Genomic DNA, 15,889 nt, shown 5'->3' with positions numbered 1-15,889 from the left:
CAAACTAAAATTATTTTTGTAATTCCCTTAGTAAAATTATGTCCTTAAGTAATAAACTGACATACGAAGGAAAGCTGGAGTGTGGATCAGATAAAGTGGCCAATGCAGTGATAAACCTACCTAACTTTAAAGATGTAAAGCTGGAACTGGAGTTTTATGCTGATTATTCAGAAAATCCTTGGCTGGTTGGAGCATTCGAGCCAAACAATCCTGTCTGTTTTCTTAATACACACAAGGTAAAACACACACAAAAACTAATGTTTCCTTCATTCTTCTCCATTTGCCCTATTATTTAAATTCCTCAGTTTCAATAGTGATTGCTTCATTACAGCTTATCAGTTAAAACTAGTGTGCTTCTTGTGCTTTCACACAAAAGAATCTTTTCTTTCTACAGATTCACTATCTTTGGGAGGAAGTTTATTCTGATGATTGATAGATGTCAAATTGTTTTGAAGTAGGAAAGCTAGAAAGTGAACACAACTGTATAATTACATTTCCTAGAAAATTAATTGGCATTGATACTGTCCAAAGTTTGGGTTTACAAATGGACAGAAGGTAAGATAAACTGATGTCCTTTTCGGGACCTTTTTTTAAAAAAATAGACTTTATGTTCTAGAGCAGTTTTAGGCCCACAGCAAAACTGAGCTAAAAGTACAGAGATTTCCCATGTGTCTCCTGCTCCCACATATGCACCCAGAGACCTCTTTACAAATTTATCATTAAACAAAAAATCTGCACAAGGACTTTAAATGACTTGATTCTTATTTCTGGAAACTAAGAATAAAGCTTTGACTCTGTGTTCCTACAGTTTGTTTTATATACTGCTTCTCATTATTGATTTGGAAATCTTTACATAAGTTCAACTAAAAATATAGTCATCAACTTGATCTATGCATATCATTCTTAATATAATTATATATTTTGTTATTAAGATAGGTGGAGCCAGCGGTTGTTAAAAATAGGGCCTTACCATTCATGTATCATGCTGGAATTTTCATTGTCTTGGACATTGCTCTAGTGTTTCAGAATGAAGAATCAACATTGAGGAGCAGGCAGACTCTGGAAAATTTATTCAGATAAACTGATCTTACAAATGACTGCTTTTATAGTTTTGTGTAATTAAAATTTTTATTTTATTTTTTTATTGAGGTATAGTTGATATGACTGCTTTTATAAACCACAGCTCTAATCTGTTAAAGTTATAATTATTAATCTCACCAGTGATTGTTCAGAGTCTTTATTTTTGCTACTCACATTTCCTGTCCCTTGGCATCAGGATTCCAAATAAGTTATATTAAAATTAATCAAGGTGATGTTGGGATGACGTAGGAGCCAAATAATTCTTTAAAATTTCTACTAGGGGTGGTAGAACCTAGGGAACTTTATTGCTCTATTATTTGTATAAAACGTAACAAGGAAATGGAAAGAACACAGATATTGGAGCCAGATCTAAGTTGAATCTTAGTGCCATGGTGTATTGTAAGGCTCGGGCAGGTTACTTAATCTCTTCTGGCCTTTGATGACTATAAAATGGGGGATAACAAAGTAATGTATGTGAAGCTCAGTATATGGTCAGCTTTCGTAGAGGTTTTAGTATGAACTTTATGTAGCATGTTTAAGATGGATTTCCTTCTAAAAGTGACTAATATCATTCATTTTTGTCAGTTCTTTTACATTCAACTTTAAGATGAAAATATTTTTCATCTGTGTCCATATCTGGTAGTACTGTCTCTGTGACCACTTGTATGCTGACAGTACTCTTTACTTCAGAGATTGTTTCTCAAGCAGGATGCATGTTTTTCTGTTTAGGTTCCAGCACCAGAACAAGTGGAAAAGGGAGGTGTCAGTAATATAATGGAAGCCAAACTCGTTGTTTTCCTGACCTCAGTTTTTATTAAGGTAACTTATAATTGGATTTTGAGGGCAAATTAATATTAAGGTGCAGAGTAATAGAATGTTAGAATTCAAGGAACTTTAGATCTAGTATTAACTTTTGTTGATTAAGATAAGAGGACTGAAGCCTGAATGTTTTTATTTTGAGAACACTTATCTAAGACAGTAATTATTGTATCTAATACAGTAATAGCATTTTGGGTTTCCACTTAGGATAACTTTCTGTAACATCAGATATTTCTGATTGTGTCGATTTAGTGCAGAAGTCAGTATGATTGGAGATTGGAAACTTGAGTGGAAAGGGAGAGCAGAAAGTACAGTTTATTTCTTTGTACTTTTTTGGTATGACATCATTGCTCTGGTGGCATATAAACCATTATATTGCCGCGAACTTCTAAAAATTCAGGGAGCCGTGTTCAAGGAAATTATTTCCTCTCAGGAAATGTAGATGTAGCCTTAGAGTAATTCAATAATTTATTTCCTTCTTGTAGGAACATGTGTTATACATAGGAACATGTATTATAAACATCAGTTGTCACCTTATGTAAACATTTTATTTAATAAATTTAGTAAAGCTTAAATAACAAGTCAGGATTTTTTTCATTTTAAATTGTGTTCTTTTCTATTTTTTGTTTTGTTTTTCTTTTCTGTTTAAAACAGGCTGGTTGTAAACCCTCTGATATTGGTATCATTGCACCATACAGGCAGCAGTTAAAGGTCATCAATGACTTATTGGCACATTCTTCTTTTGGGATGGTCGAAGTTAATACAGTTGACCGGTACCAAGGAAGAGACAAAAGTATCATTCTAGTATCTTTTGTTAGAAGCAATGAAGATGGAACTGTGAGTTAATTGTATTTTCTGCTTTGCTTTCTGATTTTTATTTTCTATTTGTTTGGGACATTATTTACCTCTCTTCTTTAAAATTATGTTAAAAAACCACATAACATAAAATTTGCTGTCGTAACTATCTTTAAGTGTACAGTTCACAGGTATGAAGTATATTCACAGTGTGTGCAGCTGACCTCCAGAACTTTTTCATTTTGCAAAACAAATTCTATATCCATGAATAACCACTCCCTTATTCCCTCTCTCTTCATTTTCTGTCAGCCACTTCTCTATCTGTGAATTTGACAGAATTTTATGAATTTGTGAATTTTCCACATAAGTGGAATCATATAGTATTTGTCCTTTTGCAGGTGGCTTACTTCACTTGTCATAATGTCTCAAGGTTCATCCATATTGTAGCATGTAACAGAATTTTCTAATAAAGGCTGATTATTATTCCATTGCATGTATATACCACATCTTTTATCTGTTCATCCATTAGTGGACATTTGGGTTGCTCCCACCTTTTGGTTATTATGTTTGGAGCATTTTAAACATATAAACTTTCTTAGCTTCCTTTCAAATTTGTAGATAATTCCAGGCTGCTTTTTGCGTTTTGATCTCACCTTGACTTATTTTTCTTGACTATGTGATACCTGCATATAGTTTTTAAAATACACAGAGTAAAAAGTCTCCCTTCTTCCCTGTTACTCTTCTACTCAATTCTTACCCTCACGTTTGGTTTTTTGGATTGTTTGTTTGTTTTCGCTAACCTTCTAGAATTTATTTAAGCATATGTAAGCGCATGAATCAGTATTCATGTTTCCCTCCTTTGTGCACAAAAGGTAATATATACACTATTCTGGACTTTGTCTTTTCCACTTAATAATAGAGCTTGGAGAGCTTTACATGTCATTACACAGAAAGAGATTTCATTCTTCTCTTAAAGGCGCAAAGTTTTCCATTGTATATATGGATCATGGTATATTTAACCACTCCTTTGAGTCTTCTATGAGTTTTTATTACGTTTAAAAACAATATTACAGTAAGGGGAGACAACTTCAGTTCTTTATGATATGTATTTAATGTTTGAAACACTGGATTGCCAAGGAAGTCCTTAAAATTTATTTTTTTATATATTTAAAATTTTTAAATGTATTTTCATTATACATATTTAATCATTTAAAATTATGGCGAAGATATCTTTGTTGTTGTTGTTTAGTTGCTAAGTTGTGTCTAACTCTTTTGCGACCCTCTGGACTGTAGCCTGCCTAGCTCCTCTGTCCATGGGATTTCCCAGGCAAGAATACTGGAGTGGGTTGCCATTTCCTTCTCCAGGGGATCTTCCCGACCCAGGGATCGAACCCATGTCTCCTGCACTGGCAGGCAGAGTCTTTACCACTGAGCCACTGGGGAAGCCCCATGGATATCACACCCACGATAAAATACTTGAGGTTGGCATTATGGGCACGTTTTCTTTCCCAACTGTCTGCACTTTGAATGTGTGGATGAATCTTTTTTGCAGTGTTTTTGAATGTAGGAAGATGGCTCAATAAAAACTGTTCTTTTTTAGAAAAAACTCAAATAAGAAAACTCAAAGAATGAAAATTATATTTCTTTCAGCTTGGTGAACTGTTGAAAGATTGGCGACGTCTTAATGTTGCTATAACCAGAGCCAAACATAAGCTGATTCTCCTGGGATGTGTGCCCTCACTAAGCCGTTATCCTCCTTTGGGGAAGCTACTTAATCATCTAAACTCAGAAAAATTAATATCCTTTTTGTTTTGTATATGGTCACGTTTGATTGTGCTGTGTGAGTACTTTATATATTTGTATCAGTTAAAACTCAGTGTCTTGTGTTTTCCATGGGCATATTTCAAAAGACCTGATTCCACAAAGGAAAGAGAAAACAATTCACACTAATTTTAAGCAAAAAGTGAAATAATGAAGGTGATGGAGAAGAGTAGTTTGTGAAATGATAAAGGGGAAACAAAGGGACTTGATTTCTCGCCCCAGAAACAGGGTGCATGTTGCGTAGAACACATCTAGGAAAACTGGTATCCCTTCAGGTTCCTCTCACTTCAATAACCTTAAAAAAATATGCATCTAGGACAAAGTATTATATTTAAAAATAGAGATTATTTCTTATCATGTCATAGATAATTTTAAAAATAGATCATCTCTTTAAAAAATTATATGAAGGTCTCACGCTAAGACAGGTAAATCATATTGCTTAAGTACATTATTATCCATAGAATGTCATAAAAATACAAGTTTTCTAGTAGCCTTGTTAAAACAGAATTAGAGAATGTTAAATAATAACGTCATGTGTTTTTATGTAATTCCACATTGTGTTAAATATATCTTCCTTAATTTATTTTATATCATTGATCTTCCAACAGGAGAACATGAAAGCCTTTGTCATCTATTAGGTGATTTTCAAAGAAAATAAAGCACTGTTTTCCTTGCTTTTTTCATACCATGATGATCTCCTCTAACTATTGCCTATTATTTATAATTTGGACATGCTGTAAAATCAGTGACTGGTTACACTGTGATGATAACTTTTATCCCAAGGGTAAGAAATGATGTAAATATATATACTCATTCAGAGTTCCAGTTTTTGGTTTTATTTATTTTTTTGGTATAACCTTGTTAAACATAACCATACAACATTTAACATAGGATTTATTTTTTCAGTACAGGTGTACCCAAAACTAAAAAGTCTAAATTTATAGACATTATAAAGGTGTCTCTGTAAGACGTAGAGTTTGATACATTTCCACCAGCTTTTAAAGACAGATTAACTTTTCAATCTGAAGTTTAAACTTTTAAGTTTAAATTTTTAAGATTAATTTGATCTTGTAGATTTTTATCCTGTTTTGTTTATTTGAAAGACTAGGTAAGAAAAGGGATTTGTTTTTGTCATTTAAGCACAATCTTGTGATAATGAAAAGTATGATTCTCTTCTGTGTTTTGAGATCCCTGATCCAAAGGCCATTTTGCTGTTTTTTTCCTGACTTTTGCTTTCTGGTATCAGAGATGTTTTAAAAAACTTTATACTTAGTGTTTTAAATTATTACTTATAAATTTATTATTTCCAATTAATTTCCCTTACTCTCCTAGTTAGTTCCCCTTCCTCTCCTACTTTTTATTTTCAGTTTTTAGTGTTTTAGAGTAGATTTTGATATTTAAGAAAATAATTCTTATTATTCTTTTGGGAAAAAATTTTGCTGAATTGATGACAAATAAAAAAGATGTAGCCCTATTTTCACCTATTCATGTTCATATGCCCCTTTGTTTTGGGGCATTAGTCAATTTTCCTTTTCTGTATGAAGATGTTTTATAAAACAGAATTATCTCAAGGTGCTTGGTTACTTATATGATGACCAATTTTAATATTAGTATAGCCAGCTTTGGGGGAGGATCTCTCATTTCTGTTTTTGTTTTTTTAATGAAAAGTACATTAAAAATTGTTGCCTCAACCACACGTTTTTTAAAAAATTATAACTTGATGTTTTTATTAAATATTTTTTTTTTACTCTAAGATCTCACTGTGTCAATGATTAATACTAAATAATAATTAAGTCCAGGGTTGTCCGCCATTTTTTCCAGTATTGAGAAGTGAAATATTGGCAATGTTCTAAAGCTGAAACCAAGGAGTACATGCATAGGATGGAGCTGATCATGGAGAGACTATGGATTCGACAGGAAAAACAAGGAAGTTGCAGAGATAAGGCTTAAATATTGGTTGGTTATCATTAATTTATATAACAAGAAGGAATCTAAGATAATTTTAGTTCCTGGAATAAGAAAATTCTTTGGCTTCACTAATGGTTGCTTTACAGATTTGTAAAGCCACTAGTAAAGCCACTTCCACTAGTAAAGCCCAGTGGAAGAAGAACCTAGGGAGGAGTTCCATGTTTCTTGTCATTTGGGAATCTGTTTTGATTACAAGATTCTAGGCACTTATTTCAAAGAAATAGGACTCATCTTTTATACACAAGATGCTGTGAGTTGGAGGCATTGAGTGAGCTGAACGTTAAACCCAGACTGGGCCCTCAAATTGTTGATAATGCAGTTTATGACATCCATGCCAAGGACTAAGACGGCAATGGCTACCAGTCACTAATGTTACTGGACACTCACTTTGTGCAGGTCCAGATCAAGAGCACCATTAGCCTCGACAAGGTCCTCCTTATGGTGGAAAGCCAGATTGTGAGGAAAGGGTAGCCATTCCAGTGTCCCCATTCCTGTCAGCTCGGAGTTCCTGTCTCCTGAGTTCTCTTGCTGCCGCCTCTGGTTCTTTTGTTCCTCATCTCACTTTCTAAAGACTGGTCTTTCCCAGAGCTCTGTGTTTGTCTGGTCCTGTGCTCCCTCACCTTTGTGGCTGTTGACCAAATCTGTATACTCAGAACAGACTAATATTCTAGTTTAAAATTGTTCAGTGAGTTCTTTTTGCCAGCGGCTCTCAGGAGCCCATCACGGCGCCGCCCCCTCAGCGGCGGGCGGTGGAGGCAACCGCGCAGAAAGCGCCGCGCTACGAGGCTTTCACCTCTGATGTGTTGCAGCGGGACTTGCAAAAAGGTCCTGGACCATCGCGACAAGGTGTATGAGCAGCTGGCCAGATACCTTCAACTGAGAAATGTCATTGAGCGACTCCAGGAAGCTAATCACTCGGAGTTATATATGCAGGCGGATTTGGGCTGTAACTTCGTTGACACAGTGGTCCCAAACACTTCACGAATCTACGTGGCCCTTGGATACGGTTTTTTCCTGGAGTTGACACTGGCAGAAGCTCTCAGGTTCGTTGATCATAAGAGCAGTCTCGCAGAGCTCAGCGACAACCTCACAAAGGACTCCATGAATATCAAGGTCCATATCCACATGTTGCTAGAGGGGCTTAGAGAGCTACAAGGTCTGCAGAATTTCCCAGAGACTCAGCACTGACTTTTTCCAACCTCCCCTGACATTAAAGAGCCTGAATGTCAAAAAAATAAATAAATAAATAAAATTGTTCAGTGTACACCCTAATTCCAAATTCTGTTCAATACGATGTGACTATAGAGTATCTGGCAAATGTGTATTTTGGAGCTTAACATCTCCCTCGAAGAAATATTTCTTAGCTTTAAACAAAGTGAGTCTTACTGAACAAGATTTGTTTACTACTTCTTACACTGGGGGGCAAGCAGTCTAGGAAATAAAACTTTTCCTTTGTTCTCATGGTTTTATAAAATAAATATATAATCTTAATTTTACTTGCTTTTCTAAATGCACTTAGAATACAAACCCTCCTTTTCTACTCATCATTTGAAGAGGAGAAAAATGAACAATTCAGTCATTTCAGTGTTTAACAGCAAGATAATGGAAGGGGTTAGACTTGTGAGTTTTAGACTCCTTGAAACACTGTAAAAACCACAGACAGAGACTTCTTTGGTCCAGCGGTTAAGACTCTATACTTCCAATGCAGGGTGGGAGGGTTAAATCCCTGGTTGGGGCACTAAGATCCCACATGCCTCGGGATATGGCCAAAAAGTTAAAAACAAAAACAAAAAATACCCACAGATGTATTTTGAGATTATAAAAATAGAGGCTACTTTTGTATTAGGTCAGCTTCTGGTTGTGTCAATAGTACTGTGACTTTGGGCAAGTTATTTAATCTTTCTGAGGTTAGTTTTATCTGTAAAACAGAAGTAATTCCTTTCTCATGGGGTGGTTCTGAAAATCAAATGAGGCTTTGGCCTAGGAACTGACAGCCAAAGAAATGAAACTTGACATTATCTCTAATCACTAAAATTCTGGGTGCAAAACAGGCCTAAATATGAAAGGCAAAACTATAATTCTTTTTTAAAATATTTATTTGGTTGCACAGGTTCTTAGTGGCAGCACCCTGGGATCTTTAGTAGTGGCATGCAGGATCTAGTTCCCTGACCAGGGATTGAACCCAGACCCTCTGCATTTGGGAGATTGGAGTCTTAGTTGCTGGCCCACCAGGGAAGTTCTTGTAATTCTTAAAAGAAAAAAATCTTCATAACTTTGGAATAAGGAGGGCTCCTTAAGATACTATGGCATAAACTATAAATTCACTACAGGAAAATTAAGAATTTATATTTAGTCAAAGGTTGACATAAGGAGAGAAAAATTAGCCCAAAGATATTGGCAACACACAACTGATGTCAAATTAGTATGTAGAACATTAAGTAACTTGCACAAGTCAATAAAATGGTAAGTCAATAGTAAAACAGGCACCATTTCTTTGTAAAAATGAAATTCCAAATAGTAAACGTAGGTAGAGTTCTCAATGTCATCAGTAATGAGAGAAATAAAAAATAAACCTGCAATGCAATCTACCCACAAGACTGGCAAAAAAATGAAATCCTCACAATTCTAGGCATTACAATGGACACAGCAATATACAAAACACTGCTGATAGTAGTGTAAATTATGAGAAGTTTGGAAAACACTTTGGCATGAGCTGGTAAATTTAAAGAAAGGCATACTTGATTTTCAGTAAATCTGTTCTTTTTACATGGCCAAGAGACTCCCGCATGTAGGAACCAGGATGTACGGACAAACTGGAAACACCCCAACCTGGAAACTCCTCGTGGACATGGATGATTTTGAACACCAGAAACAAGTAATGTTCGTAATGTTATTCCACTTGTGAAAAGTTTGTAAACAGGAAAAATAAACTACATTGATTAGGGGCACATACTTATGTGGTAGTAACATGCAGAAAAGTAAGAAAACGACCCTCAGAATTCAGCATCACATTTACTTATAGGTACATTGTGGCTAAAGGCGTCCCCCTACCCTCAAGATGACTCCTATCCTATGCTTGCTTGATCTGGTGCTCTTTATCCATGTTTATGATTCTTTAAACGTATATGTATGCTTTATACATTTTTATCTATGTAGGATTGTTTCACAATAAAAAATTAAAAACCAAAAAAAGTCAAGAAGCATGAGAATTGTACGCTGGCCAATGTGATGACGAGATAAACATCTCTTCATTTCCACAAAACACTCTTCTATTTCTAACTCGGCTACCATCTTAACAATTGCTCATCTAACTAGGTAACAGCTTACTTTCCGCAAATTGATATAACTTAAAACCTAGTATCTGTCCATGAGGGATTTTTCCTCTCCGAAATGAGAAAACGCAGGTTTTATCTCTGCACCTCTTTCCTTTGATTACTGAGACTGTTCGTCCTTGCTTTTTATAAACCAACCACTGGACTTACTGGTTAAAATTTGGGCTAAATAGTTTTAGTAGATTTCTGCCTAGTGTTAATTGCTTCAGATTTTCTAAATTCTTTTGGTCCCCTACGAGTTACTGAAGCAGGGACGCGCTCAGGTGTGTTAGATTAAACCTAGCTGGACCTTGCAGATGAATACGTTTGCACGTGGCTCGCTCGCCTCCCCTTGTAAATGGAACCCTAGTGCTCCGGCGAGGCCCTCAGATGAGAGCTCAGAGTCCGCCTTCTGTCTCCACAACCCGAGGTCTCCCTCACGCTCCTTCTCCTTCCGGTCCGGCTGGACGCGGAGAGGCTCAGCAAGGGCGGATTTCTCCGCGGCGGGCTGCAGGCTCCAGAGTCCCCCGCCCGACGCGGGCGCCGCAGGACCGCCCGGGCGTCCTCCCGCCGCCGGGAGCGCTGTGGGCCGCAGCGGGCCTGGTCGCAGACGCCGTGGCGGCCGTCGCGCGCCTGAAGGGAGCTGCTGGCGGGGCCCAGGGAGTCCCCGCCCGAGACTGTATTGCCACCGCCGCCATGGGTAAGGGGAGCGGGCCGCCCGGCCCTCCGTGCTGGGCTGAGGCCGCGGCCAGGGCAGGCGGACTGGCGGTGTGGGCATCGAGGCCTCCGAGTCGAGACGGGTCCGACCCGGGCTTGGGGCTGGGCGGGGGCAGCCGGGGACGCAGGGGTCGCCATGGCAACGCGCGGCCGCCCCTCGTTCCCTCCCACCTCCGCCCCCGTTCGGGGGCCTAATGGCCAAGGTTTCGCGGTCCGACAGCCTACAGGGAGCAAGCACAGGGTCGGCCGGGGTGCCGCTCCAGGGTTGGGGGAACAGTCGGGGACGGGCGATGACTTTTCAGGTTTGGGGGTGGCGGAAGGAAGCGTCTCAGGTTTTGGCCTGGGTTCCGGACGCCGAGGGCGGGAGAGGGACAGCGATGCGGCGCAGGACCCCGGGTGAGCCCTCTGTGAGGGTGCTGGAGGTGTCGGTGTCCGGAGCCCTTGGGCAGTCTTGCTGTCTGGGAGGAAGGGAGGAAGGGAGGCAGGGAAGGGGTTCTAGGCCCAAGCAAGATGCTGGAACCCGCCATTGACCGAGTGTGGGGGCAGCAACGCGGTCAGACGCATCAGCGAGCCCGGGCGGGGCGCGGCCGGGGTGTAAACGCTCTTCTCTTAGGAAGCTGCTGGCGACCACCAGGACCTACCTCCGATCATTTAGCTATAAAGGCGCCCTTTGTCTTGATTGTCTCATCGTACATTACATATTGTGATGGGCACTGTTAAAAAAAAATGAGAATTGCTGCAGACTATGAAATATCGACTGCTTTCGTCTCCGAAAAAAGAGGGAGTCATGCCACGATGCAGATTGGAAGAAATGATGTCTTGTGGGGAGAGTCTCCAAAAACTAGCTTGGCCATAGTATTTGTGACTGTTTGCATTTTTAAGTTGCTTAGGAGTCAGTATCAGGCTTCACGCCTAGCTGTCTGTGATCAGAAATAGGATACTAGATCATTAGGAACCCTGGACTTTTTATCCAGTGAAGGAAAAACTGATATTTGGTTTACTTGCACTAGTAAATTTGTCAAGAGACTATGAGACAGTATACGAAAGTGCTTTATTTATTTTTTGCACGTCATTTTGTTATCTGTGTTTGCTGAAAATATTTCTGCCAGCACAACAGTATTGAGAGTATGTGGAGCATCTGAATTTATAAGAAAACCGAGGATAAAATTCGTGCGAAAGAAAATCTTTTGTGAATTGAAAATATAAGTTAAAATCAATTAAAAAATGCATCCATTAACTTGGTGTTTAACTGCATCAGCTGTGTGGAAGGTCAGGGAACTTTCACATGAAACTGGACCCTGCTTTTATTTCCTCTGGAAAAATAAAGGAGTCCCGGAATACAAAACTACAATTGCAATGAAAAAAGCAAGATAGAACCAGGGTTAAAATGAGTGAGAGTTGAATGGCTTCTCTTGTGTGCCCTTGTTTTATTATTTACCTGTCATGTTTGTTGTGGGTGAAACTGGAATCTTCGAATTTTAACTACTTTTTATTTTATTGCCAGTTTATTCTGAGTACTTTTTTGCCTTTGAATTCATGCTTTATGTATAGTTCCTGCTGTCCGCCTTTGTACCAGACCCTTAAACATTACTCCACACTTAAACTCCACAGAAAGATTGTAAAATGAATACCTGAGAATAGCCAATTAGCAGGATTTTGAGAATAATTAATAAACTTTAACCGGAGTGAGCATTGTCCTATGTGCTTGAGAGACACAGAAAGAAGTTAACTAGGGGTGTAGGTTAGTTAGTTAGGAAGACTTGTCCACCAAGGAAAAGCAAACCACTGTTGGTTTTATAGGGGAAGGAAACGGTTTGGATTTTTTTTGATATCAGGTCTTGCAAGTGATGTTGGACTCCTTTCTTGTGCTTTCAGCTACAAAAGACCCCACAGCTGTAGAGAGAGCAAACTTGTTAAACATGGCTAAACTCAGTATCAAAGGACTCATTGAATCTGCTCTAAGCTTTGGCCGCACTTTGGATTCTGATTATCCCCCCTTGCAGCAGTTCTTCGTTGTTATGGAACATTGTCTGAAACATGGTCTTAAAGGTACTGGAAATTTTTTTAAAAAATCAACTTTGGAGCGTCCCCCCTCCCATCTTAAACATCCTTTGAAAATGTAATTTTTTTTTTTTTTTTTGAGGCCATAATTACTGTTACTTTAAAAATACTGGGTGGGTTGGTTTTTGGAGAAAATACCCTACTGCTTTATGTTTTCTCATGGGTGGTCTTCAGGAAATCCTTAGTGTTTCGTAAAAAGTGTATTTGATTTAAATTTTTTTCTCAGCATGCTCTGAACTTTTTTCCATTTTAGACTATAGAGTTATTTAGAAAAATTTAAGCTTGATGATTCTGGTATGAACTGTTATTACTAGTTTGAGCTGTCTTCAACAAATACATTAAAATACTTGATTGTTGAAATATAAACCGCCTTAGTGTGTGAAAAACATATCTAGAAAAATTGTCCTCTGGATTGGGTTATTGTAGAAATGTGAGTACTCCCTGAAAATGATGAGAATACTGAATAATATTTCAGAGTATATGTATAATATTTCAGAGTATATGCATAATATGCATAATATATAATAATATTTCATTCTATATGCATACCATGACTTATTTAACTACTGTCCTCTTCGTGTACACTTAGGTTTCTTCCAGTTTTTTATCATTCAAATTGTGCCGTAAGGACATTTTTGGATATCTGCATTTGTACACATGTACGAATGCTATGGTTTCGTTAGGACTCCTCGGAGTAGAATTATTGGGTCAAAGGATAGAGGCAACTTATGTCTATGAAGACTTCACTGATCAAACAACAGTGAATATGTTTCTCTCCCCACATTTTTGCCAGCTCTTCATATTCCTACTCTCTGAATACTTTTAAAACATCAGGAAGTCGACAGTCTTATCTTAGGCCTTGAGTTTTAATTTGTGTTTTGAAAAACTTCCTTTTTATTTAAAAAAAAACAGTGACGTAGATCTTTATTTTCCTCCAACTTGCTAAAATGGAATTTGCCAAATGATGGCCAAAGTAGTTACATTTTAAACTCTTTTCCGAATTTATTTTCCTTTACTTCACAAAATATCATGAGACATATTCTAACAGTCAAATGTGTATTTTTATGAATCATCGTAAATCTACTTTGTGCTGATTTATTTTTCTTCCCCAGAGAAAAAGTACCTATCTTGTTGGGTGGTGCATATCATAGGAGTACTGAATTTACAGGAGATTTTGTTAGTATTAAGAAAGAAACAAGAAAGAAAGAAATATAGTGATTTCATGGTTTTATATTACCCAAATCTTGGAAACAAATAAAAGCAAAAGTAAAGTTGCAATTTTTTGTGTTTACAAGTAAAATAACTATTTGTCCTTGGTTTATTTAATAAATTGGTAAAGATCAACCTACTAGGGCCACCAGTCTTACTTTGGTACTGGTAAAGAATGAGCCTAGTTGTTTTTTACTTTAATTGCCTACTTGCATATTTCTGATGTGGAAGAATGGCCAAGATGCATATTTCTGATAAGGAAAATACCAGAATCCTGAGGAACAGGCTTCTGTTCAGTAGGGCTATGTAGTGACAAGAGAGAAAAGGCTCTCTGAAAAATTGTATGTTAGGTTAGAAATGTTGAAACTAAATATTTAACAAGAAGTTACTACAGTTTTGCATGTTTAAGTTGTATGCATTTATTATATTTTCTTTTTAAAGTGAGAAAATCATTTCTGAGTTATAACAAAACCATCTGGGGCCCTTTGGAACTGGTGGAGAAGCTGTACCCAGAAGCAGAGGAAATAGGAGCTAGTGTCCGGGATTTACCTGGTCTTAAGTAAGTAGTCCTATTACTTGTTCATCCCTAACCAAAGACCTGTATTTACTGCTCCTTAAAAGTACCTCACCCTCTAGTTTATTATATTCACTCTGCCTTATGTAGCCTTCTTGCATTCTCTAATAAAATTCTGTTTATTATTAATCAGTTCAAATTTTATTTCCTTTATGAAATTTTTCTTAGCCCCTTCCATAGGAATTAAGTCTTTCTTTTATACTCTTATCACTCTTCACTCCTGTATTATACCACTTACTTAATTTTTGCATTGCATTGCGGGAAATAGGGACATTCTTTTAAGATAGGGTGTATCAATGATCAATTATGCAGTTCTGTTTCCTGAGTATAGAGCTAGTTAGCAGTAATAGGCCATCAGGACTATTTAGGTTAAATCCAGGACAGAGGCTCAGAAGTTTTGAATTCGCCAATAAGCCATATTACCATATTACCAATATACCATAGGACTTGTGCAGATTACTTCTGTTGTTCTGAAAATTGGGACCTATAATGTCACCTGCCTGATTGACTAGATGAATGTAGAGTTGGTCCTTAATGTCTGTAGGTTCTGCATCTGTGGATTTGACCCAACTTTGGATCAAAAATGTTTGAAAAAGAGATTTTCTAGAAAGTTCCAAAAAGCAAAACTTGAATTTGTCACATGCAGGCAATTCTTTACATAATATTTACATTGTATTATCAGTAATCTAGAGATGATTTAAAATGTCTGGGAGAATGTGCATAGGTAATACACAAATACTGGGCTATTTTATAAGAGGGACTTGAATATCCATGGATTTTGGTATCTGAGGGGGTCCTGGAATCAATCCTCCCAATACTGAGGAGAAACTGTATATGCAATGTCCTAAAAGCTGAATGTTCTAGCTAGTAAATCGTGATTGTTGAAAAGTTTTTGCATGTTTTTTGTTGTTAAGCCTGGGTTCTTATGTTCTTCACGGTATGATTAAGATATAAGAGCTTCCTTTAATTTATCTTAATTCTTGTGAAAGATAACTTTTTTTTAAAAAATGCTTTTCATTTTTTGTCAGATTATCAGTTTGCTTTCTCTTCAGTTCAGTTCAGTTGCTCAGTTGTGTCTGACTCTTTGCAACCCCATGGACTGCAGCACGCCAGGCCTCCCTGTCCATCACCAACTCCCGGAGCTTACTCAAACTCATGTACATTGAATTGGTGATGCCATCCAACCATCTCATCCTCTGTCATCCCCTTCTCCTCCCGCCTTCAGTCTTTCCCAGCATCTGGGTCTTTTCTTTGAGTCAGTTCTTTGCATCAGGTGGCCAAAGTATTGGAATTTCAGCTTCAGCATCATTCCTTCCAATGAATATTCAGGACTGATTTCCTCTAGGATGGACTGGTTGGGTCTCCTTGCAGTCCAAGGGACTCTCCAAGAGTCTTCTCCAACACCACAGTTCAAAAGCATCAATTCTTTGGTGCTCAGCTTTCTTATAGTCCAACTCTCACATCCATACATGACTACTGGAAAAACCATAGCTTTGACTAGACAGACCTTTCTTGCTAAAGTATTGTCTCTGCT

General features: G+C 37.7%; 3 protein-coding genes across 7 annotated transcripts in view; all 3 read left to right on the top strand.

Annotated features, from left to right (window-relative positions):
* Positions 1 to 7,174, top strand: part of DNA2 (DNA replication helicase/nuclease 2) — a 39,886-nt gene extending 32,712 nt beyond the window's left edge. The window contains exons 17-21 of the mRNA XM_061161663.1: positions 32 to 236; positions 1,810 to 1,899; positions 2,554 to 2,736; positions 4,345 to 4,493; positions 5,107 to 7,174. Coding sequence (XP_061017646.1) covers positions 32 to 236; positions 1,810 to 1,899; positions 2,554 to 2,736; positions 4,345 to 4,493; positions 5,107 to 5,173 — 694 coding nt within the window. The 3' untranslated portion in view covers positions 5,174 to 7,174. The remainder of the gene's footprint in view (positions 1 to 31; positions 237 to 1,809; positions 1,900 to 2,553; positions 2,737 to 4,344; positions 4,494 to 5,106) is intronic.
* On the top strand, positions 6,060 to 7,740 carry UXT (ubiquitously expressed prefoldin like chaperone). The gene is given in 3 exon segments (XM_061162986.1): positions 6,060 to 6,087; positions 7,174 to 7,301; positions 7,303 to 7,740. Coding segments are annotated over 3 exon segments (525 nt in total). The 3' UTR covers positions 7,672 to 7,740.
* A 2,606-nt stretch (positions 7,741 to 10,346) lies between these two features.
* RUFY2 (RUN and FYVE domain containing 2) overlaps positions 10,347 to 15,889 on the top strand; it is a 42,745-nt gene continuing 37,202 nt past the window's right edge. For 3 of the 5 annotated variants that reach the window (XM_061161643.1, XM_061161642.1, XM_061161645.1), the window contains exons 1-3: positions 10,787 to 10,907; positions 12,387 to 12,560; positions 14,223 to 14,340. In XM_061161643.1, the coding sequence (XP_061017626.1) occupies positions 10,802 to 10,907; positions 12,387 to 12,560; positions 14,223 to 14,340 (398 nt within the window). In that variant the 5' untranslated portion in view covers positions 10,787 to 10,801. Of the gene's footprint in view, positions 10,495 to 10,643; positions 10,753 to 10,786; positions 10,908 to 12,386; positions 12,561 to 14,222; positions 14,341 to 15,889 lie in introns of those variants that run through there. The other 2 variants (XM_061161646.1, XM_061161644.1) reach the window with 2 other exon arrangements.

This window comes from Dama dama, chromosome 15 (assembly GCF_033118175.1).
Source record: "Dama dama isolate Ldn47 chromosome 15, ASM3311817v1, whole genome shotgun sequence".
NCBI lineage: Eukaryota > Metazoa > Chordata > Mammalia > Artiodactyla > Cervidae > Dama > Dama dama.
This window is presented reverse-complemented; position numbering and strand designations above follow the sequence as displayed.